The following is a 25,974-nucleotide window of genomic DNA, read 5'->3' as shown; positions in this document are numbered from 1 at the left end:
TGAATCGTCCACAGACACACATTAATACATGTAGAAAGAGATAAAGTATCCTGACATGTGTAATAATAGGCCAGTTTGCATGTGTGGTTAACTCATGTGAATGTGCATTGCTTGTGAAACTTGGCAGGGAAAGCCTATGAAAAGGTCCCAAAAAACACTGTCAGTATTTCACCTTGAAGGTCTTAATATCTTGAGATTCCAGGAAATGCTTGTGAGATCCACGCCTGCTCACACATGTAAACACCGATTCATGTGACAATCTTAATGAAGCCTTCACATAGGAAAACGGAAGTTATCATGCTCTGAAGATGGCAGCAGGTACATTGTTTTTATGTTTGCAGTATTTTTTTCTTGTTAGATTGCCGTTGAGGGGTAACCCACATTTTATAATGTCTTCTGTTCAGCTATTCATAATGCTAGAGATTGTAAGTAGCTAAACCACATACAACAATAAGCTTGAAAATATCAGCAAGAAGGAGGGTCTGTAAATGTTGAAGATTTTAAATAATCTAAGGTTTAAATATTCGTGTGATACAATAACCGATTCTGTGTCTTCCTATTCATTTTCCAATGCATATCTCATTCACAGAATATATTCAAGTGAAGAGAAACGCAGCACGATTCAGTTCATCAAAAAGTCAATGTACTGCTATTTAACTTGTCTAAGAGACCATAGGCATTTATATTATTTTAATTTTAAATGGTATTGTAAAGATGTTTCTGTCTCCTCGTGTTGATAGCGAGCTCAGTTGTGTAGATGTTGTATGTAGCCTAAAAAAATGAATACAGATTTATTCAAATTATTTTTTTTTAATTTAAAAAATCCCCTTTACACCACTTAACCTTAAATTGCAACGATGTCATACCCAACTGCTTTCTTCTTTCCTTTATGTGCTTTACTGTTAACATGCAGTCCCAATTAAAAATATAAAATCTATTTGCACATGTGCTCGAATTCTGCATCTCTGTGGGCTGCCAGCCACGGTGATCGACCAGAGGTGAGCAGGATAGGTTCATTACATATGCTGCTTATATGACTTCAATGTATTGGCAGAATAGATTGTAGTAATTAAGATATAAGCCCCTGAACGACTATGTGTGAAAAGCAGTGCGGCCTACAACAGTAGACCTACAACTAAGTATAAAAAAATATTCAAAATCCATCAGCAAATCACATCTTTCATTACAATTTACGTCATTCAGGGTGACACGTGGATTATTTCTCGTGAAACTGTCCCTGCTCGTGAAGACAGTATTTTGGGGTCTTTCACGCTACAATGCACGAGAATCGAAAGGGGCGTTACCGTGGCTAATATAAATCCGACCCCTCCCACTTTCCTTCATTTGCATAGCGTTCGGGGGGAAGTAAGCGTTCCCAGGAAATGAAAGACTTCACATGGAAACGTAAGAAAGTACAAAGTCCACGTTAATCTCACGAGAAACAAATGTCTTGAGAAATGTCAAATTCACATGTAACGCGGCCTGTTATTGTAATCTAATTCAGATTGCTAGAAGATGCGTTCTCATTATTATTATTGTACTGAAATAAAGGGATTTTAAAGTGATGGCCTTAAAACATCTTTACTCTGTGTGATTTCATATCCTTACAGCTCACCTTATTTACTCTGTGTGATTGCATGTCCTTACGGCTCACCTTATTTACTCTGTGATTTCATGTCCTTACGGCTCACCTTATTTACGCTGTGTGATTTCATGTCCTTACGGCTCACCTTATTTACTCTGTGATTGCATGTCCTTACGGCTCACCTTATTTACTCTGTGATTTCATGTCCTTACGGCTCACCTTATTTACGCTGTGTGATTTCATGTCCTTACAGCTCACCTTATTTACTCTGTGTGATTTCATGTCCTTACGGCTCACCTTATTTACTCTGTGTGATTTCATGTCCTTACAGCTCACCTTATTTACTCTGTGTGATTTCATGTCCTTACAGCTCACCTTATTTACTCTGTGTGATTTCATGTCCTTACGGCTCACCTTATTTACTCTGTGTGATTTCATGTCCTTACTGCTCACCTTATTTACTCTGTGTGATTTCATGTCCTTACAGCTCACCTTATTTACTCTGTGTGATTTCATGTCCTTACGGCTCACCTTATTTACTCTGTGTGATTTCATGTCCTTACGGCTCACCTTATTTACGCTGTGTGATTTCATGTCCTTACAGCTCACCTTATTTACGCTGTGTGATTTCATGTCCTTACAGCTCACCTTATTTACTCTGTGATTTCATGTCCTTACTGCTCACCTTATTTACTCTGTGATTTCATGTCCTTACAGCTCACCTTATTTACTCTGTGTGATTTGATGTCCTTACGGCTCACCTTATTTACTCTGTGATTTAGTGTCCTTACAGCTCACCTTATTTACTCTGTGTGATTTCATGTCCTTACGGCTCACCTTATTTACTCTGTGATTTCATGTCCTTACAGCTCACCTTATTTACTCTGTGTGATTTCATATCCTTACAGCTCACCTTATTTACGCTGTGTGATTTCATGTCCTTACAGCTCACCTTATTTACTCTGTGTGATTTCATATCCTTACGGCTCACCTTATTTACTCTGTGATTTCATGTCCTTACAGCTCACCTTATTTACGCTGTGTGATTTCATGTCCTTACAGCTCACCTTATTTACGCTGTGTGATTTCATGTCCTTACAGCTCACCTTATTTACTCTGTGTGATTTCATGTCCTTACAGCTCACCTTATTTACTCTGTGATTTCATGTCCTTACTGCTCACCTTATTTACTCTGTGATTTCATGTCCTTACAGCTCACCTTATTTACTCTGTGTGATTTCATGTCCTTACGGCTCACCTTATTTACTCTGTGGTTTAATGTCCTTACAGCTCACCTTATTTACTCTGTGTGATTTCATGTCCTTACGGCTCACCTTATTTACTCTCTGTGATTTCATATCCTTACGGCTCACCTTATTTACTCTGTGTGATTTCATGTCCTTACAGCTCACCTTATTTACTCTGTGATTTCATGTCCTTACTGCTCACCTTATTTACTCTGTGATTTCATGTCCTTACAGCTCACCTTATTTACTCTGTGATTTCATGTCCTTACTGCTCACCTTATTTACTCTGTGATTTCATGTCCTTACAGCTCACCTTATTTACTCTGTGTGATTTGATGTCCTTACGGCTCACCTTATTTACTCTGTGATTTAATGTCCTTACAGCTCACCTTATTTACTCTGTGTGATTTCATGTCCTTACGGCTCACCTTATTTACTCTGTGATTTCATGTCCTTACAGCTCACCTTATTTACGCTGTGTGATTTCATGTCCTTACAGCTCACCTTATTTACGCTGTGTGATTTCATGTCCTTACAGCTCACCTTATTTACTCTGTGTGATTTCATGTCCTTACAGCTCACCTTATTTACTCTGTGATTTCATGTCCTTACTGCTCACCTTATTTACTCTGTGATTTCATGTCCTTACAGCTCACCTTATTTACTCTGTGTGATTTCATGTCCTTACGGCTCACCTTATTTACTCTGTGGTTTAATGTCCTTACAGCTCACCTTATTTACTCTGTGTGATTTCATGTCCTTACGGCTCACCTTATTTACTCTCTGTGATTTCATATCCTTACGGCTCACCTTATTTACTCTGTGTGATTTCATGTCCTTACAGCTCACCTTATTTACTCTGTGATTTCATGTCCTTACTGCTCACCTTATTTACTCTGTGATTTCATGTCCTTACAGCTCACCTTATTTACTCTGTGTGATTTCATGTCCTTACGGCTCACCTTATTTACTCTGTGATTTCATGTCCTTACGGCTCACCTTATTTACTCTGTGATTTCATGTCCTTACAGCTCACCTTATTTACGCTGTGTGATTTCATGTCCTTACAGCTCACCTTATTTACGCTGTGTGATTTCATGTCCTTACAGCTCACATTATTTACTCTGTGTGATTTCATGTCCTTATGGCTCACCTTATTTACTCTGTGATTTCATGTCCTTACGGCTCACCTTATTTACTCTGTGATTTCATGTCCTTACAGCTCACCTTATTTACGCTGTGTGATTTCATGTCCTTACAGCTCACCTTATTTACGCTGTGTGATTTCATGTCCTTACGGCTCACCTTATTTACGCTGTGTGATTTCATGTCCTTACAGCTCACCTTATTTACGCTGTGTGATTTCATGTCCTTACAGCTCACCTTATTTACTCTGTGATTGCATGTCCTTACGGCTCACCTTATTTACTCTGTGATTTCATGTCCTTACAGCTCACCTTATTTACTCTGTGTGATTTCATGTCCTTACAGCTCACCTTATTTACTCTGTGTGATTTCATGTCCTTACAGCTCACCTTATTTACTCTGTGTGATTTCATGTCCTTACGGCTCACCTTATTTAGGATGCTATGGTATTGAAATGATACCCTAATTTCTTCCATAAGGATTCCTCTTAGTGAATACCCCCTTATTTTTGGAAATACGGAGCACCTTACTAACACACACTAATAAGGACCTTTTGTGAATGAGGCCCCTGGTCCTGTATAGCAGAGAGTAATAGAGAACACAAATAACAGAATATTAAACTGATAAGAAAGCAAGAACACCAGCAGCATTTTAAATGGAGTCTTTTTTACAGTTCATAGAAAATGAATCAGATCAGAGAGATGTGTTAAAGTAATCATATCTGGATCTCCCCCTGATCCTGCATGCTTTCAAAGCTGCTTATCCTTTTCAAATTGTTAGGGCTAGGATAGACAGGCACAGTGCAGCTGCCAATGGTTTGATATGGTGTTGGACAGACCAGTGCAGGATTTATTACCCGTGCTGCCGGGTGTTACTGTCTGAATCGAAACCCCCCTCTACCACTGTGACAGAAATACAATGAGTTCTGGTGATAAATCTTCCTCCCGACCTGTGAGGGTGCTAAAGAACGGGAGGAGAAGTATCTGGAAGGGCTGGCCTGACAGTTCGTTTCCGGGACCGGAAAGTGGGTCAGCCTGGAAGGAAGCGAGACTCTGTTGTAAGACCGTATTGATTTGACAGGTAAACGAGGGGCAGCTGCAAGTAAAAGGCAGCTGCAACCGTTTACCTAGATATCATGCGGGATTACATATAGGGGCCGGGGTAACGCTGTTCTTTTCCTTCGTTTGGGTTAAACCAAGGACCGAGAAGGACCTAAAAATCTGTTCTGCTCTAAAAGAGCTGTGTGTGTGTGTTTGTGCGCTGGAGTGGCTGAAAACTAACTGTCTGTCTTGTTTCCGAATCACCAGACAGCTAGAACATATCCGGAGCTGTCGCACTGGGCGAACACAAGCCGGATCACCTCCTCACGTACTGTCACAACGTCCTGTGTATTCACTCACCACAATCACGACTGCACGCACCCGAGACGGGTGACCGTATTCTTGTTTCTTTTGTTCAGGACTGTATCCTGTGTTTTGTCAGCCCGAGCTTTACACATCGTTGTGTATTGCCGGGCTTATTATTTTGAGCACTAGACCAGTGCTGGCAAATAAAGCCTATTTTCCACTGGACTACCGTTGTCTGCTCATTACTCCTGCACCGCATCACTGCTACACAGCTACCCCTCACCACCCACTTTGCCACACGTGGTGTCAGAAACGGGACCATGGACCGCGACGCGCTGGCGGAGCTGCTGCAGGCACTGGAGAGCAGACGGGACGCAGAGGAGAGAAGGAGGGAGGAGCGCTATACAGCGCTCATTGAACGGGTAGGACTGGCCGTGGCTGCGGTAACGACCCCGACTACAACACCGGTGATGTCGCCCCCAAAGGCACGGGCGATGAAGATGTCGGCGGAGGATGACCCGGAGGCGTACTTGGTGGCATTCGAGCGGCTGGCTACCGCGGCGGCTTGGCCGCGGGAGTTCTGGGCCAGCCAATTGGGACCCTGCCTGATTGGGGAGGCTCAGGCAGCTTACCAGGCCATGAGTGACCAGCACGCCACTGAGTATGACCGGGTCAAGCAGGCTATCCTCCGCCGACTCAACATTACTACCGAGACCCACCGGGCGCGGTTTCGGGAGTACCGGAGAGCCCCGGAGACACGCCCCAGGGTGGTTGCGGAGAGGTTGTGCGACCACATGGTGCATTGGCTGACCCCCGGGAAGAAGACCGTCCAGCAGATGGGGGAAGCCATTGTGGTAGAACAGTTCTGCCATGTGGTCGGCGCCGAAACCCAGGCGTGGATACGGCGCCACAACCCCGACACCCTGGAGGAGGCGGTCAAATTGGCCGAAGATTTTGAGGACTCCCTGACCTCTGCCCGGATCGGGATCCTGTCCGCCCCTGCCCTTCGGAGCAGCCGCGCTCTCTCTCCCTCTCCTCCAACATCATCGCCACCACCCCCCTCGTTCCAGGGACCCAGACCTCCCAGAGCACCGACCCCATTGGGCCCCCTTGCCTCCCCCCCATGGAGATCAAGGTTGGCCCCCAGCTGGGGTAGAGGTGCTGCCCCTGCCCCGTTGCCATACCAGCAGCGGGACAGATTTCTAACCCATGCCCCCTCTGTCCCTCCTATCTGTTTTAGGTGCCACCAGCCGGGACATCTGGCCAGGTCATGCCCCGCTGCCATGGAGTGTGACGTGGCCGCGTGCAATTGGGCACCTGAGACTGGTAAGCGTGGGGAAAATGGTCGGGAGGGGCCTTGTCTGATTAATGTGGTGTTAGGGAATGTGAAAACCCACGCATTAGTGGACACAGGGTGTGAGCAAACCTTGATTAGGACAGCTCTCCTGGGCGGTGTGTCGTGGCGGCCACGAGGTCAGGTGGCCATCTCCTGTATCCATGGAGACACGGCGGCATACCCCACATTAAAAGTATATTTATCGGTAGGACCGATAAAACGTCACCTGGTAGTTGGGGTGGCGGAAAGGTTGCCACACCCAGTTATTCTGGGCCGAGACTGGCCAAAATTCAAAGAATTGATGAAAAAAATGGCAGTCTCAGCCACACACGTAAACGTGGCAGAGAAAAAAAAAAAGGAACGGATTGGTGATGTGTTTCCTTTTCACACTGAAATGTTTTCCCCTCTTTTCCGTCCTAGAAAAACGAATAAGGAGAGACGGACCGCAAAATGGGAGGGAGCGTTGTTGAGACAAGGCTGGGGTCTGGTGGGAGAGTGCTGCAATGGTAACAAACGCCAGTCGAAGGGAGTGGGAACGCAGTGTGACCGAGAGAGCGAGGTTACTGGACCGACTAGAGCAGATGTTATTCCAGCCCCTCTCGATGTACCGGACCCGTGGTACTCAAGCGCGGACCTAGTGTGGGGCCAACATAACGACCCGTCACTGGTGCACGCTTGGGGACAGGTCCGGTCCATTGAAGGTAAGGATGTTGACGGCGCTGGGGCGCTAGTATATCCACACTTCAGTATCAAGGGGCAATTACTGTATAGGGTAAACCTAGCCGCGGGCACAGGACAGCCTGTAACACAATTGTTGGTTCCCCCGTCTTGTCGGCTGGAGGTCATGAGGCTGGCGCATGATATCCCTTTTGCGGGGCACCTCGGAGCCGAGAAGACGAGGGAACGGATATTGGCTCGATTCTATTGGGTAGGTCTTCATACTGATGTGTCGAAATATGTAGCCACATGCCCAGACTGCCAGCGAGTAGCGCCGGGTCGAGTGCGCCCCGCCCCTTTGGTCCCACTGCCGATTATTTCCACTCCTTTCGAGCGCATTGCAATGGACATAGTCGGCCCTTTGCTACCTTCTGACTCCGGGTATACGCACATTTTAGTAGTGGTGGATTATGCAACGCGATACCCGGAGGCAGTTCCATTGAGGTCCACTAGTGCCGCTGCAATAGCCACCGAGTTAGCACAGATTATGGCCAGAGTAGGGATCCCCAAGGAGATTTTGACCGATCACGGAACTAATTTTTTGTCCAATACGTTACAGCAGGTGTACAAAATATTAAAAATACGTCCCATCAGGACGTCCGTTTATCATCCACAATCGGACGGTCTGGTGGAACGTTTTAATCAGACCTTAAAGTCGATGCTGAGGCGATTTGTAACACAAGAGCAGAAACATTGGGCATCACTTCTCCCCTACCTCCTTTTTGCAGTGAGAGAAGTGCCGCAGAGTTCAACGGGGTTCTCCCCCTTTGAGCTCCTGTACGGCCGGCAGCCTCGCGGCATTCTCGACCTGCTGAGAGAGGGGTGGGAGGAGCACAAAGGCTCGTCTAAAAATGTGGTGAAGTATGTGCTCCTACTCAGAGATCGCCTGGATTTGGTCGGTCGTTTGGCCCAAGACAACCTCAGATCGGCTCAGCACCGACAAGAGCAGCATTATAACAAAAATGCACGGATTCGAACCTTTCGACCAGGGGACAAGGTAATGCTGCTACTTCCCTCATCAGAGTCAAAACTGTGTGCTAAATGGCAGGGGCCGTATGAGGTGATTCGGGCTATAGGGAAAGTAAATTATGAAATTAGACAGCCCGATCGCCGGAATGAACGTGAAATTTACCACATTAATTTGTTGAAGCCCTGGCAGGCAAGAGAGGTCTTATTTATAGCCCCAGGCAATATGGAGGATGATTTAGGTCCCTGTCCAGAGACCCCGAGCACAAGAGCGATTTCAATGGGGGAACAATTAGTTCCGGATCAGCAAAGAGAGCTGCGTAAGCTTATTGAGGAGTTCAGTGATGTTTTTTCTGATGTGCCCGGCAGGACGAACTTAGTTGAATATGACATTATCTCTCCCCCAGGTGTCACAGTGCGAGAGAGACCGTACCGGATCCCGGAAAGTCGACGAAGTGGCGTTCGCAAAGAGGTATGGGATATGCTCGAGCTTGGAGTGATTGAACCTTCCAGGAGCGAGTGGTGCAGTCCTATTGTAATAGTGGCTAAGAAGGACGGCACCAACCGCTTCTGCGTAGATTTCAGAAAGGTGAATGCTATTGCCAAGTTCGATGCGTATCCCATGCCTCGGGTCGACGAACTTTTAGACAGACTGGGAAAAGCGAGGTTTATTTCCACTCTGGACCTGACGAAGGGATACTGGCAAATCCCTCTAACCCGCAGCTCCAGAGAGAAAACCGCATTTTCAACACCAGAGGGGCTGTTCCACTTTAAAACCATGCCATTTGGGCTACATGGTGCGCCCGCTGCCTTTCAGAGACTGATGGACCAGGTTTTACGCCCACATCATGAATATGCAGCAGCGTATATTGATGACGTGGTGATTTACAGCTCCACCTGGCGAGAGCATTTGGCTAGGGTTGCAGCCGTTCTTCAGTCTCTAAGGGCAGCCCGGCTGACAGCTAACTTGAGGAAATGTGCGTTTGCCAAGACAGAGACTCAATATTTGGGATTTTTAATGGGGAATGGAAGGGTGAGACCTGTGGTCACCAAAATCCAGGCTTTGGTTGATGCGGCGATCCCCAAAACCAAGACTCAGGTGAGGTCACTACTGGGCTTAGCCGGTTATTACCGCCGCTTCATCCCCGAGTACGCCACAGTGGTTAACCCGTTAGTCGACCTCACCAAAAAGAGTGCGCCAAATTTAATTAAATGGTCAGCTGAGTGTCAGGGGGCGTTTGATACGATTAAGCGTAAACTTTGCCAGGCCCCCACTCTTATTACCCCAGATTTCACCAAGAGATTCATCCTCCACACCGACGCCTCGGATGTAGGGTTGGGTGCAGTCTTGTCCCAAAAAGTAGCTGGAGTAGAACACCCGATATTGTACATAAGCAAAAAAATGTTACCTCGGGAACGCAACTACTCCGTAGTCGAAAAAGAGTGTTTAGCCATTAAATGGGCTACTCACTCTTTACGATACTACCTGCTGGGACACTCATTTGATCTTGTCACAGACCACGCCCCACTCAAGTGGTTAAGCACAATGAAGGACAGCAATGCCCGGATAACTCGGTGGTATCTGGCATTGCAGCCCTTCATGTACCATATGGTACACCGTGCGGGGAAAGACCACCAAAATGCGGATTATTTTTCCCGGGAGGGGGGAGCAATGGGAAAGGTAGATTTAGCCGAGTGTTCCTTCGGCTCCACTCTGAGCGGTGGGATATGTGACAGAAATACAATGAGTTCTGGTGATAAATCTTCCTCCCGACCTGTGAGGGCGCTAAAGAACGGGAGGAGAAGTATCTGGAAGGGCTGGCCTGACAGTTCGTTTCCGGGACCGGAAAGTGGGTCAGCCTGGAAGGAAGCGAGACTCTGTTGTAAGACCGTATTGATTTGACAGGTAAACGAGGGGCAGCTGCAAGTAAAAGGCAGCTGCAACCGTTTACCTAGATATCATGCGGGATTACATATAGGGGCCGGGGTAACGCTGTTCTTTTCCTTCGTTTGGGTTAAACCAAGGACCGAGAAGGACCTAAAAATCTGTTCTGCTCTAAAAGAGCTGTGTGTGTGTGTTTGTGCGCTGGAGTGGCTGAAAACTAACTGTCTGTCTTGTTTCCGAATCACCAGACAGCTAGAACATATCCGGAGCTGTCGCACTGGGCGAACACAAGCCGGATCACCTCCTCACGTACTGTCACAACGTCCTGTGTATTCACTCACCACAATCACGACTGCACGCACCCGAGACGGGTGACCGTATTCTTGTTTCTTTTGTTCAGGACTGTATCCTGTGTTTTGTCAGCCCGAGCTTTACACATCGTTGTGTATTGCCGGGCTTATTATTTTGAGCACTAGACCAGTGCTGGCAAATAAAGCCTATTTTCCACTGGACTACCGTTGTCTGCTCATTACTCCTGCACCGCATCACTGCTACACAGCTACCCCTCACCACCCACTTTGCCACAACCACCCACACAGTAACCAGAGCAATCAGAGAAGAGACTGGACTAATGAGAAACTGCAGTAATGCATGCAACAAGAGATGCAATGAGAAAAGGGGCAAAAGAAAAAGCTGTTGAACATGCAGCAAGCAATGAGAGAAGGGACTGTGATCAGGACAGTATTGCACGCAGTAGCAGATGCAATGGAGCAGTGGAACCCATTCAAAAGAGCAATGAGACATTAATGAATAATATCTAAGCACGATATGAGCAGGAAACAACACTGGAGCCCCAGTGCTCACTACAGTGTGCTGTCTCTGTAGGCAACATTAACATGGGACACTAACACTGGAGCCTCAGGGTTCACTACAGTGTGCTCTCTATGTAGGCAACATTAACATGGGGCACTAACACTGGAGCCTCAGTGTTCACTACATGTGCTCTCTCTGTAGGCAACATTAACATGGGACACTAACACTGGAGCCTCAGGGTTCACTACAGTGCTCTCTCTGTAGGCAACATTTTAAAGAAAAAAAAAATATTTATTTGATTGAAATCTTTTTTGGAAAACTTTAAGGGTAGGGGTCAATAATGTTCTAAATGAATCCAAATTGTGGCATTCTCTAAATCAGTGGTTCTCAACCCTGGTCCTGGAGTATCCCAGCCCTGCTGGTTTTGTTCCAGCCAAGTTTGAAGTTTTCCATGATTCCCACGTGTATAGATGTACAGTTGCAGACATGAGCATTGACACCCTGTACATGAAACAAGGTAATTCAGTAATGTATTATGTGTAATCAATATTCTGTGTTAAAACTAAACAGTGAAATCTCCCTGTGCTTGTGTAGTTAGGACTGAGAGCAGTTTAAGGTGATATTCCCCTCTTTAAACATCACATATCACCTCAAACTTTACTGCAGAAATACTGGTAAATCTGGCCCTGGGTGTATTGAACCAAATATTGTATTTATTTTAAATGAGATGCTTAAATGCACTGTTTGCATTTGTGAGATAAATTCATTTGAAATAAATCTGACTCTGTACTGAAAACACACAATCAAATGTTTTATTTGTTTTCTCCTTCCAGGCTGCAGCAGCATTCAGAACAGTGTTTTCATGACATGTTTATGTGCTGATGTTGCATTTTAAACAGCTTGTCACACAAAACGATTTATTATTATTATTATTATTATTATTATTATTATTATTATTATTATTATTATTATTATTATTATTATTTATTTCTTAGCAGACGCCCTTATCCAGGGCGACTTACAATCGCAAGCAAATACAAATACATTCAAGTGTTACAATATAAGTCATACAATAAGAACAAGAAATACAATAATTCTCAAGTGTGACAAACCACAATTCAATAATACAGCAGATAGATCTATTTAGATCTATTTATTTAGATCTGCTTCCCCTCATAAACAAAGCCTGTTCACCTCATGCAAAATGCACCGTGAATTCTGAAAACACCTCACACCTTTGGATGTTCTTGGTTTCTTTGACTAATGCATGATATTAAATGATCAATTATTCTTCTCATAATGCTTCAAAAGCACTGGAGCGGTGCACTGTCCAAGGTGCTGAACCTGAACCCAGTTAAATACTGAAAGTACTGAAGCCATATTTTGACTCAAGTACTTGAAGTATACTACTTTTTTTAAAATTTGAAATTGGCAATTATTTTTGCCCCAGTTTTCTTCCAGTTTGGAATATCCAATTGTTTTTTAAGACCTTGTCTCAACCCCCGTAGACAAGCACACAAGCACATGAAACGTACGCTGTCAGGCCGCTCGCTTTCTTTCACTCTGCAAGCCAACAGAGGATGACAGCCTGACAGCCCAGCCAGCTAGCAGGCGCCCGACCACCATAGGAGTCACTGGTGCGGAGTGAGACAAGGATTACCTGTGACATGTCTGTTGTGAAGGGCTTTATATTAAATAAAGATCTATAACACACATTGTGTTTGGTATATTCAGTCCCTGGCATCTCCAAGCCCTTTTTCTTCCCCCTTCACTAAAATCATATTTTGTGATCAGAAGCAAACTCTTACACCTCCTTTCAGGCTTTTTCAAATATTCATTCATTCATTCATTCATTCATTCAATCTATCTGTCTTTTGACTTGTAAACATATACATAAATATAGGTATGTCTGCGTGTGCAGATATTATTTTATTCCTATTTTCTATTAATCTCACACTTGATGAGCATTGTTGTTGAAGCAAAACCTACTGGAATAAACTGACCGAGAAAAGGGAAGTGCTCCAGGTGAGCCTCGAACCCACAACCTCGGCATAGCTCTGCAGACATACTGCTATACAAGTGCATCGCGCTAACCGATTGCGCCACTGGAGCGTCAGCAGGAGCCGGCTGACAAACTTAGGAAATCCCTCCAAATGGAAGGCAGATCTTGGGACCAACAAAGCCCTTCACTTCAGCAGGCCAGATGTTGCCTGCACAAGATGTTTGTTTTCTCCATATTGGCTCTTCCCCACATCGAACTTGGGAAGTAACCAAACCTTCTCCAAGGTCCAGTGACCTCTCATCATCATGTGGTTCAAATATCCTTCCATTCCTCAACAGAAATTAATGAAATCTCTACCTCTGTATAGTCTATGGAATTTTCTGGTCAGAGTATCAGCAGGTCAGCTTGGCTTCACAATTCACATAAAGTCACATTAAACCTTTATTCACATGTTTCAACATATAATATAGAACACATCTAAACTGATGAGAATCTCTTTAGAAATTAAATTAATTAAACTCTACATCTTTTCTAACGTCTCCTGTAACATCTTCTGTGTTGTTTCTCTTAAATGTACAGAGAATGTATTTACAGTGAGATTAATTGAAAGCACCTCATACCTTCTACAATCACTTCATACATAAAACTAAAGCTTTTCAGAGTTCAGCATGAGGAGAATGGTGCAGTTTAATCCTCATCAGAGTGTTCCCATGTTCTCATCACTCTGTTTTGTGATGCTCTTTCACTGCTGCCCTGCTTCCTGTCACTGATCCCAATGCTGCTGCTACTGTTATTCCAAGTACAGCTCCTTTAAACATCCATGCTGCAGCTGCTACTGAACCTGATACTGCTCCAGATACTGCCCCTACTGCTGCCCCGACACATCCTCCTATAAGTAGTACTGCTGGTATTCTATACTGATTTCCAGTTGGCTTTTCTTTGTACTGCAGCTCTCTCTCCCTTTCTTGTGCTCTCCTCAGCTCTCTCTCCAGCACTCTGATTTTGTCCCCCTTTCTCCTCAGCTCCAGTTGTAGCTCCAGCTCTCCTGGACTTTCCTTCTGCAGTTTGCTCTTTTCATCCCTCACCCTCTCACTCTGCTCTACTCTGGGAGGTGCCTGGGTATCTGCACTGGGAGTCTCTCCTTCACCTTCAGACACTGGAAAACAACAGGACAAGTTTATTTCTTACAAATATTAAACATTCCTTCTATCTGACTATACATGATCCTGCTAACAGTCTTGTCTCCTCAATTCCTCCTCATATTTCTGTAAGTCAGATACACAAGAAAGATTTGGCAAAAACACCAATATTATTTTTCAATAGTGTAATCTAAAATTGGTTTCCATAGAAAAGTCTCAATTCAGTACAGTATTATAATATTAACCTTCTTGTTGTGCAGGTATCTGAATGTCAGATAATCCATGACTGTAATTTTCTGTGTCATAAAAACAAATGATAATAAAAATAAAAAACATTATCTTGTATGACTTTGTTTGTTTTGTCAGGTAAGGAAGTACCACTAAGAGGGGTTTTACTAAACGTACTGTTGGGAAATGAAAGACCATTGCTGTTCCTTATCCTGACAGGCAGCCTGAATTCTTCTTTCTCTTTCTCTAGCTCCTCTGCCTTTATTTGATTCCTCAACTTCTCCATCAGCTTCTCTTTTCTCCTCATTTCCTCTTCATATTTCTGTTTAACCTCCTCTTCTCTCATCCTTAATTCCTCTTCATATTTCTGATTCATATCCATTTCTTTCCTACACAGTTCCTCCTCATATTTCTGTTTCATCTCCTCTTCTCTTCTACACAGCTCCTCCTCATATTTCTGTTTCATCTCCTCTTCTCTCCTGCATTGTTCCTCCTCATATTTCTGTTTCATCTCCTCTTCTCTCTTCCTTAATTCCCCCTCATATTTCTGTTTCATCTCCTCTTCTCTCTTCCTTAATTCCCCCTCATATTTCTGTTTCATCTCCTCTTCTCTCCTATACTGTTCCTCATATTTCTGTTCAATCTCATGTTCCCTCTTTCTCTGTTCCTCCTCATATTTCTGTTTCATCTCCTCTTCTCTCCTATACTTTTCCTCCTCATATTTCTGTTTCATCTCCTCTTCTCTCCTATACTGTTCCTCTTCATATTTCTGTTTCATCTCCTCTTCTCTCCTGCATTGTTCCTCCTCATATTTCTGTTTCATTTCCTCTTCTCTCCTGCATTGTTCCTCCTCATATTTCTGTTTCATCTCCTCTTCTCTCCTATATTGTTCCTCCTCATATTTCTGTTTCATCTCCTGTTCCCTCTTTCTCTGTTCCTCCTCATATTTATTTTTCATCTCCCCTTCTCGCCTCCTCAGTTCCTTTTTGTGTGCCCTCTTCAGCTCCTGTTCTTTTAATCTAATCCTTTCTACTAACTCCTGGTAAATCTCAGGAGATATTTGGATGTAGCAGCCTCCACTCCTCTTCACCATGCTGTCTATCTTTTCCAGCAGCTGTGTGACCTGAGTGGGACTGCTCTTGTTTTTATTGTTGAGAACATGATACCTGTTCCCACATTTCTCAACAAGCTGCTGGAACTCCTTACCAGCTCCCTCAATGTACTGTTCAATCGTCCTGCCTTGCAGATAATCCCCACAGGTGAAAAGGATCATCGTGTTCCTCACAGCTCTCTCACCACAGAGCTCTTGGATTTTATCTAGAACTTTCCAATTGTCTTTTACTACAGATTCCCACCATTCGCTGTCAGTGTCTTTCCATCCTTTTGGATTAACTGCTGTCACCAGGAGGAAAGCGTGGGGTCCCGGTGCAGACAGAGAAACACATCTCTCAATCTCAACCCGTTCCGTGTCTAACAAGTCTGGAGTGTCGACCACAGTGACCCTCCTCCCAGACACTTCTCCTGTTCTCTTCTCATTCTCCGCTGTTACTGTAGAGCTCCCAAATCCAGACAAGCCTAATCCAGACAAGAGTAACCCAGACAAGCTAAATCCAGATCCAGAGCTCCTCTCCTGTCTGCCCAGGATTGTGTTTCCAGATGAACTCTTTCCAGCCCCAGTCTTCCCAAGCAGTACGATCCTCAGCTCAGAGGGACTGCACAGCTCCTGAGAAACAGTTTCTTCAGAGTCTTGTCCTGCAGCCATGATTCCCCTGTTAACAGAACAAAACAGATTTCAGGGTTAATCACCCTGAATGTTTAAAGGGGAACTCAAGTTGTTTTGTGTGTGTGTGTGTTACATGTTATGATATGTTGCTACAACTGTTTAAATTAGGTGTGTGTATGGTTTTTATTTTTTTTTTACATCCTGTCCACTTTTTTACACTATTAAATTGTAGTATACCGTGCTCTGTTTCCAAGATGGCTTCAAATGTACCCTTCAGAAGAACTTTGGAACTACATTTCTCATCATCCTTCTGCGCATGTATCTATGATGGGGTGGTGGGAAGTGTAGTTCTGAAGTTCTTCTGATGGGTACATTTGAAGTACTTAATTATATTATTGATTAAATCATAAATAATCAACTGGTTCTTCATAGATGCATGTTTGGACTGCAATTGATTCTTCAATCTTGCAACATTGTTTCTACCATATTAGTACAACATTGCGTTGACATGAAACATCTACTACAGCAACTACAAGAGGTGCAGATACTGGAAGAACATCAGCAGTTACTACAGGCATGCCAGCACTGGGGCTTTCAAGAAGTGTTGCTGATCTGACATTGCCAGTACTGCTCATATAAGCATTTTTAAAGCCAATACAGGACAAGTATTTACTGGGTAGGGCTTGAAGTTTTTTTTTTTTTTTTAAATCTCTCTCCTTATAAACCTTAAATAATATTTTTTAAGCCTATCTGCATACCAGACATAGAGAACATTGTTTAAATTAGTGGAAGAAAACAAAGCGCTGCTAGAAACGAAAGCAGTGGGAGTTAATAAGCTGAATTTGTGCAGGTTTAAATAAACTCAAGGGTGAGAACAACAATTCATATTATCTTTTGTTAACTAGGAGGGTAAAAGGAGCAACCTTTTCATTTGGTTATTAGAGTTTATTTAAGAAAGCGAATCGGCTCAAAATATGTTTAAAGGGACATCACGTGATCAAAAATAACCACCCAAAACTTCAAGCCCTCTGTACACCCTTTAGCGGGAGCTGTCCGGTGCTGAGCTCCTGAAAATACCTCTGCACTCTCACCCGAGTCTGTCACGCAGTGGAAACAACACAAAGACAAGTTTTATATTTGTTTAATAAACAACTGAATAAACGGAGCCGTCAGCTCTGTCCTTATTGATACGCGTGGAACCTCCTCCACGTCCTGCGCTATAGAGATGAGCTCCAGCACTGTGCGATCACAGCGGGCCTGAGCTTTGTACAGAAATAGAATACAGCTACTATTCTAGCTATGCTACTTTGTATATAACTCATACACGGCTCTGTATTTGTTCATAGTAATAAATGTCTCAGTACGTCCAGAAATAGGTGCGTCACGATTAGGCAATACTAAATATTGTGTACTTTTCTTCTAGTTATTAAGCAATCGATTGTCTCAAATATTTGAATGCTTAAAGCAACTCTTAAAACAAATCTTTTGAAATTCTACGCACAATATGTGTTAGTAATACTGTGTAGCTTTTGTGTAGTCTCATCGAAATATTCCAACCCATAGCCTGTTTGTACTAATGTTAACACTGTGCCTGTGTTAAAATGAACACACACAACATGGAGGCAAAATAAGAACTGGGTCGCAATTAAATCACTTCATTTATATTTTAAAGGTTCAACAGGTAAATATCATGACTCCTTTTATATAAACCTTTTCAAATCCACACTCAGTGACCCAAATCACGTTTATGAAATCACTTTGCGACCCACTTCTTATTTTTCTCATTTTTAAAATCAAGCTAAAAATGTGTTGTCCTTAACCACACTCAGTATTGTGTAAAAGAAACATCACATTATAAGTTGTTTTTTTAACACATTTTTAACAAGTGCGTTCAACTTCAGTGGCTCAGGAGCCGCATTAGGCATCAGCGCAATGAGCCGCAGCACTGCATGTGCCCCGAGGTGCAGAACGGCAAACACACCCTGCACTCTGAGAAGTAAAGGCTAGGCAGAACCTTGCTTTGCAGGGATTTTATATTCTCTATTGCAGACCGAGGAATGAGAGGTTCCCAAACAAACCCTTACTGAGGAAAACAAAAACGAGCACTTTGAGGGTTCCTAGTGAAACCTTCGAGTTCTATTACTGATAATTTCTATTGATTCCCCCAGAAAGGGTTCGTTTGGGAACCGTTCATTCCTCTGTAATAAAATACTGCAAAGGGATCATTTAAGAACACTTGAGATTAAGTCAGTTTGTAAATTGTTTTTTATAATATTGTTTTCAATACACGTTTCATAGCTTACAAGACAAAAAAGAAAGTTTAGAAGCACCTAAAAAGGTTCCCCCACAGCGGCAAAGCAAGGTTCTAACTGGAGCTTTTAGAGTGAGAGAGTGTGAATTATTATTTTATTTACTACAGACATGAGTACCGTGCTAGACATTCATATTTACAGTATGACAGGATATATTGCGTTTATAAAATACATTTCGCATAGCAATCAGGGAATTAATATATATATATATATATATATATATATATATACACATGTAAAAACAACAACAGACCCGTGAAATGTCCTCCTCTTGTGTAGAGTGATACTTAGCAGGAACATGGCTTATCTTGTTGATGCAGCTAGTGTTTTCGTTTAAGATAAAAAATAAAAAGTGTAGCCCTCCCTATGCAGCGTGTAAAAACATTTATCAAACTGAACCAGCTGTCAATTCCTAATGCTGCGCTACAGCGTGAGCAAGGTGAACGAAGGTCTGCTCTTTCAGAAAAGGGCATATTCACAGTTAAAGTTTTCTTGTATTAGTGAAACACAATGTTTTAAAATAAAACTCACTGTTGATTCTGAACATATGATGTTTTCATAATGTCTATTTAATTGTGATGTTGTGTGTTCTTTATCTTGAGAAAATAATAATAAAACGTTGAATAAAATATCCGCAATTTCAAAAGGGATATAATTAATATGCAACATCCAAGGTTAAATACATAGATATTTCGCATATTTATTTTCTTAAATTGTTTCCTAAGTTTTTTTAGTTGTTTACAGTGTAATGGTTTGCATACATAATCTGGCCTTGCTTTTCACACATAATAAAAGCTTAATCAAAATAAAGAATATCGATTTTTCTGAAACACTTAGAAAGCATCGTTTAGAGTTTATGTAAACAACATTGAGATTGCTTTGGAAAGCAAACCTCTTGATATTACAGAGCCGGGCTCAAATCAACATTGAGTTAGAATGTGTTGGTGCATTCTGGAATTGGAATTGAGAAATATCACAGCTACAGAATTGGAATTGCTATTTAATGTATCAATTAGAAATTAGAATAAAACAATAAAACACAATTTAACAAGAACCGGTCTCAGAAATGACATCATGCTCTCACCAACCAAGAAATAATCATCATTTTATGTGAAAATATTTTTCAAGCTGCTGTTGTAACTCTCAATGTCGGGGTTTTTTTTAGTAGCGAAAGTCTTTTTTTTTTACAAAATTAAATTTAAACCTGTCTGTAACATATTTTCACTTGGACTTAAACTTTAAAAGTTATAATAAATAGTTGCAGTAAAATCCTTCCATAACTCGAGAACATAAAACTTACCGTATAACTTTTGTTGTTGAAGCTGACACCCTGGGATCCTTCAAGAAGCTGCTTGATGAGATTCTGGGATCAATAAGCTACTACCCAGCTAACAAAATTACTTTGCTGCAACGTAACAAGCACGTTGAAGTTTAGTCCTGGCAACGTTGTAAAAACACGTTGTAACTGGTACTGCTGGCGTTTGGAGCTGACACGGAGACCCAGATTTAACCTACTCTGTAACAGGTGACCTAAATCTCTGAAGTTTAAAACAGATGGTCTTGTGCTGCCAAATGTTAATGCAACAGGGAAAATACTCATTGGTTCAATAAACACAGCACACAAAACTGGCCACAGATATTTTTCAGAAAAGGGGCAGTCCATCAATATTTAAAGAGAGTTCTAATGCTTCCAGGTCAGCAGTAACCTCAACAGGATACTTTCTGAGTTTCTTTACAATTTCATCATGCAACAGAAAATAAATATATTGCATTCCAGATTTTTCTTCTGTCTGGACATCTCTGGCTGTTTTCAGAAGTGTCCGAGCTGTAGAAGGTAGGTTAGGGTGTCCAAGAGTTTTAGTAGATCATCTACAGCATTGTGTTTTACAAGAAATCTATTTGCCCATGTTGCAACATCTTCTGCCAACAGATTATCATCAGCACATTCAGCTTCTGATCCGAAGAAGGGATCACATTATTTTGTTCATTAATAATATCCCAGATACAACTGTTGTTGTCATCACTGACTTCACCATCTGAATTCTCTCTTTGATAGCTGGTGCAAGGAAGGACAGTTTCTGTGACCTGTTCACAGCTATATCTTCATCAGAGTCATCGGTGTCATGCATGTTAGGGTGTTCTTGATCAGTTCTCAATTCATATTTCGACTTTTTTGCTGATCTCCATTTTTTTAAGTATTGACGGCGTTTTCTTTTAACAGCTTCCATTCTGAAAGTATTAAAATGACTGATTTAACAAGTAATAAACACAATAAAAAAACTACACCCAGGCTCTCCATTGCAAGTTTAATTGTACATAGATCATTTATTAATCGAACTCTAATTAGACAAAAAAGTTCTGCCGTGCATTGTACTATATGTCAGGAAGTGCTCATACAAGTCGTGAGGTAGTATGCCAGTCAAAACCAGTTTCAACTGAGGTAGGAAATCTCGAGATCTCATACAGTTAGGTGGAAAGCCACTCAGTTGAGTTTTTGAAAAGAAAGCTTGCTCTGGGGGCAGAATGATTTGCTTCTGTCTGTGCCCTCCTGCCCCGAGATCAGGTTTGTACTCTCCTGCCAACAGGCAGACATGCCCTATGGAGGGGCAGAGAAGTCACAGACCTGCTCTTGGGGCAGGAGGGCACAAGCTTGGTTTTCAAACTCTCAGCTGAACAGTTTTCTAGCAAAGCAGGTTGGAATACATTTCTACAAGTTGATTAACCTGCTACTCCAATATGGCCAGCGGACATTTTTGTTGCCTTTTCCCCCTCAACCATATTAAAAGTGTTTCATGACCCTCAGGCATGCCTGATGCATATACTCTATGGAGAATTTATTAATCCATTATTTTTACACAAACATCAGTAAAAGTAAGGACGAGTATTTTAAATGTCTGTGGCCAGTTTTGTGTGCTGTGTCAGAAGTCAGGCGCAGGAATTCTGAGATCTACCAGTCAATATAATGAATGTCTGTTGTATGGAGTATTTGAATGTATGGAGTATTTGAAATGCATCTGATGTAATACCATCTATGATACAGAATTTCCTGCCTACAATGTTCATACCAATCCAAATGCAAATACTTTTAGTTCAGAATTTGTTAATTCAAACATGTGATTAAACCTTGTTCACGAAAAAACCTTGTATGTCAACACTGCCAAGCTGTATTAAACTTTCTAAGTCAATTATCATGAATAAACCTTGTATGTCAAAATTGCAAGTTAGATTCCAAGTGTTCTTCTCAAGTTTAAATTGAGGTGGTAATAGGTTTTTCTTATATGGTTAAGTAAGCATCATTAGTACCTGTCTCGCTCCACACAAACTAACGTGTTTCCTGCCGTTTGCATCACTGGTATTATCAGGGTTTTTTATTATTTTTTATTATTTTTATTATTATTTTTCGAAAACTGAAAAATGAATCATTCTAAAACAAAAAAATATCACTTGAACAGAAACCAAACTTAAACAAAACAGACATTAATAAATAACAGAGGTGCCCAGCTTGACAGGAATCACAGGAACTTCATATCCCAGTTGTTTGCACCAATATTTTAAAAAGACTCGCTGAGGTTGTAATAATCGTTTTTATAATAAAGGTAAAATGATAAATGTGATAAAAGCGCACTGTAAGTACATTTAAAAAACAAAACAAGAGACTGGTTACAAATCCGTTATACTGAGACTGTCCCTTGTTGAATTTATTAGCATCATAAGTAGAGGATGCACCCTAGCCCGGAGATTACTGTTTGAATCCGGGCTACACAATCGCCGGCTGTTGCAATTAAAAAAAAAAAAAATGTCATCAAACTGGATTTTTACAAATTATTTTTATTAAGCGATGATTGGTAAAAAAAAACTGTTTAACATGATACAATATATTATTAATCTTTATTTCAAAATTAGCGAAATACAAAAAAAGGGAGGGGGGGGGAGGATCCTCCTCAATAAATCAATGGAGTTCTGGATGAGCTGGAGTGGACGGGTGGCAGACGCAGGGAGGCCAGCCAGGAGGGAGTTGCAGTAGTCTAGGCGGGAGAGTACCAGGGCCTGGACAAGGAGCTGGGTGGAGTAGTTGGTGGGGAAGGGTCGGATTGTTCGTATGTTGCTTAGGAAGAATCTGCAAGTGCGTGCCAGGGTGGAGATGTGCTGGGAATACGAGAGGCAGGGGTCCAGGGTGACTCCAAGGTTCTTAGATGAGGAGGAGGGAGAGAGTGTGGTAGATTCCAGAGGAATGGAGATAGAGAGATCAGAGGAGGGGGGAGGAGGAGGAGGGAAAGAAAAGGAGGTCAGATTTAGAGAGGTTGAGTTTGAGGTGATGCGAGTGCATCCAGGAGGAGATAGCAGACAGACATGTAGAGATACGGGAGAGGATGGTGGAGTCAGAGGGGGGGGAAAGGAGAGGAAAATCTGAGCATCATCAGCATAGAAATGGTATGAGAAACCATAGGATGCGATGAGGAGGCACAGGGAGCGTGTGTAGAGAGAGAACAGGAGAGGACCCAAGACTGACCCTTGGGGGACTCCAGTTAAGAGAGGGTGAGGTGTGGAGGTTGCGCCATGCCAGGTTACCTGGTAAGTGCGGTTGGAGAGGTAGGAGGAGAACCAGGCCAGAGCAGTGCCAGAGATTCCCAGGTCAGCGAGAGAGGATCAACAGTGTCAAAGGCAGCAGAGAGGTCGAGGAGAATTAGGACAGAGGAGAGAGATGCAGCTCAGGCAGAGTTTAGTGAGTTGGTGACAGACACTAGGGCGGTTTCAGTGGAGTGAGCAGAGCGGAAGCCAGATTGGAGAGGGTCAAGCAGAGAGTGGTTGGACAGGAAAGAAGAGAGCTGGCGGTGTACTGCCTGCTTGAGGGTTTTGGAGAAGAAGGGTATGAGGGAGACAGGACAGTAGCTCTGGAGGGAGGTGGGGTCGAGGGTAGGTTTTTTGAGGAGGGGAGTGATAGAGGCTTGTTTGAAAGCAGAGGGAAAGAGACCAGAAAGGAGAGAGGTGTTGAGAATGGAGGAGATGAAAGGAAGTAGAGCAGGAGCAGCAGCTTGAAAGAGGTGAGTGGGGAGGGGGTCCAGGGCACACGTGGTGGGTTTGTGACCCTGGAGCAGGAAGGAGAGGTCAGAGTCTGAGAGGGAAGAGAAGGTGGAGAAGGAGGGTGAGTTAGTAGGGGATGTAGTGGGTGTAGGGGTTGGAGCGGGAGGGGGCGGGGGGGAGGGAGAGGTGTTAAAGAGTTTGCGGATATCTGAGATTTTAGAACAGAAGAAAGATGCAAAGTCATCAGATGAAATAGAGGAGGGAGGAGGAGGGGGAGGGTTTAGGAGGGAGGAGAAGGTAGAGAATAGTTTACGTGGGTTGTTAGTGGAGGCTTGGATTATAGATTGGAAATAAGAATATTTAGCAGAGGAGAGAGTAGAGGAGAAGGAGGAGAGGAGGGAGTGGTAGAGGTCTAGCGCCGCAGGGAGTTTGGTTCTCTTCCATTTCTTTTCAGCAGATCGCACTGTGGTTCTTGCTGAGCGGAGCGCAGAGGAGAGCCAGGGTTTGGGAGGGGAGGGGAGGGGCGGGTAGGTCGGGAGGTGAGGTGACAGAGGGAGTCGAGGGATGAGGTGTGGGAGGAGAAGAGGGTGGAGGTAGCAGAGTCTATAGAGAGTTGGGAGAAGGAGTCGACAGGAGGGAGGTGAGAGAGAGCAGTGGAGGCAAGGACAGAGGGGGAGAGAGAGCGGAGGTTACAGCGAGAGGTGACAGTGGGGGTAGGAGGAGCAGGGAGAGATGGGAGAGACAGAGAAAAAGAGATTAAATAGTGATCCAAGAGGTCCAGAGGGGTGACAGAGAGGATGGAGAGACGGCAGGCCCTGGAGAAAGTGAGGTCCAGTTGACGGCCAGCTTTGTGGGTAGGGGGGGATGGAGAGAGACAGAAGTTGAAGGAGTGAAGGAGAGGGAGGAATCCGGCAGAGTGGCTGGGGTTGGAGAGATGGATATTGAAGTCACCTAACAAGACAGTTGGGGTAGACAGAGAGGGGAGGGAGGAGAGTAGATAGTCGAGTTAATCTAGAAAGTGAGCGAGAAGTCCAGGGGGACGGTACAGTACAATTAGCAGGAGTTGACAGGGAGAGGTTAGTTGGACAGCATGAAATTCAAAGGTGTTAACAGAGAGTGAGGAGAGGTCGGAGGGGACAGAAAAGAGTAAGGAGAGAGAGAGAAGACCCGTCCCACCTCCACATCCAGTAAGACGTGGAGTATGGGACAGAACGTAGAGAGAGGACAGGGCGGCAGGAGTTACAGTTTTATCAGGGGACAGCCAGGTTTCAGTGCGAGCAAGGAAATCGAGAGAGAGGTGGGCGGCAAAGGCAGAGATGAAATCAGCTTTGTTAGCAGAAGAGTGACAGTTCCAGAGTACACCAGAGAGAGTGTGAGGGGGGAGAGGGCGAGAGGGGGGGAGAGGCAGAGGGATGAGGTTAGAGGGGTTGGAGGAGCAGCGGCGGAGAGAGGGCAGAGGACGAGGGCGAGAGGACAGAATAACAGGGATGTGAGAGACAGTCATAGCAGGACAGGCGAGAAAAATAGGCACAGTGGGAGCGGTGGAGGGGAGGGTACAGACCTGACTAGTAGATAGCGTCTTCCAGAGCGCTGTTAGGTTTGGATCTGTTCCAGCAGCGTCTCGGCGCAGGCCTCCCCTCGCTGGACTCTCACAGCTAGACTCCCGGCTCTTTTGTTGTGAGGCTCTTCGGTTGGCTGCCACTTCGTGCTGGCGCACAAATAGCCTAAGTGAGTAATATAGCAACTGGGTGGATAAAAGCTGTGTGTAAACCAATCAAATTGCAAATCAACCTCTATTCAATTTAACCACACTCACCTGGTACTAATCAAACACTAGATCACCTAATTGAAACACCACCTTTATAATGTTACTTAAATATAGCTAATGTAAATTACTTGAAGCAGGATCACTTACATTTCTCTCCTTACCTTTAAACCTAAATTAATATTTATTCATCCTTAACTAGATGCAGCTATTACCTAGTGAGATCACCAGCAACATTTATAACACACATTGCGTTTGATACAATAAATAATCAGGACAACCTGTAATAAGAGCAATTCTTTAATATTTCAATTTGATGATAATAATAATAATAATAATAATAATAATAATAATAATAATAATAATAATAATAATAATAATAATAATAATAATAATAATAATAATAATAATAATAATAATTCACTTCCTCTCTGTGCCTGCTTCATCTCTTGTGCAATACAAAATACCAGCAGTAGCACATTGCCCTTGTTTTTACTAATCGCTCCCCGCCCCACTCTTCCCAAGCAGCACCATCCTCAGTTCAGGCAGACTGGGATGCACTTGGGAATCAGCACTGGGAGATTCCCCAACCCTGGTCCTGGAGGTCCAGCATGTTTTACAGGTAACCATTAAATCATCCATTTTTAAACACTGGGAACAATTTAATTTTGATCAGTTAAGCAGGTAGTGATTTGTTAATAATTTTACATTTGGAACAGGAAATCTAAAAACCTTTCAGCCC

At 43.2% G+C, this 25,974-nt stretch overlaps 1 protein-coding gene, 1 non-coding gene and 1 pseudogene across 3 annotated transcripts in view; 1 reads left to right on the top strand and 2 right to left on the bottom strand.

Annotated features, from left to right (window-relative positions):
- The window catches only part of LOC131707274 (uncharacterized), a 118,379-nt gene extending 107,097 nt beyond the window's left edge, over positions 1-11,282 (top strand). Inside the window, exons 1-2 of one of the 2 annotated variants that reach the window (XM_059009614.1) lie at positions 4,210-6,650; positions 10,477-11,282. In XM_059009614.1, coding sequence (XP_058865597.1) covers positions 5,645-6,650; positions 10,477-10,484 — 1,014 coding nt within the window. In that variant the 5' untranslated portion in view covers positions 4,210-5,644 and the 3' untranslated portion in view covers positions 10,485-11,282. Of the gene's footprint in view, positions 1-4,209 lie in introns of those variants that run through there. The other variant, XM_059009613.1, reaches the window with a different exon arrangement.
- A 549-nt stretch (positions 11,283-11,831) lies between these two features.
- The window catches only part of LOC117397351 (uncharacterized), a 34,007-nt pseudogene continuing 19,864 nt past the window's right edge, over positions 11,832-25,974 (bottom strand).
- trnat-ugu (transfer RNA threonine (anticodon UGU)) lies at positions 13,059-13,153 on the bottom strand. Its single transcript has 2 exons — positions 13,116-13,153; positions 13,059-13,094 (listed from the first exon to the last, which is right to left on the bottom strand). It is a non-coding gene; the product is annotated as a tRNA-Thr (tRNA).

Source organism: Acipenser ruthenus, chromosome 39, assembly GCF_902713425.1.
Source record: "Acipenser ruthenus chromosome 39, fAciRut3.2 maternal haplotype, whole genome shotgun sequence".
In the NCBI taxonomy this organism is placed as follows: domain Eukaryota; kingdom Metazoa; phylum Chordata; class Actinopteri; order Acipenseriformes; family Acipenseridae; genus Acipenser; species Acipenser ruthenus.
This window is presented reverse-complemented; position numbering and strand designations above follow the sequence as displayed.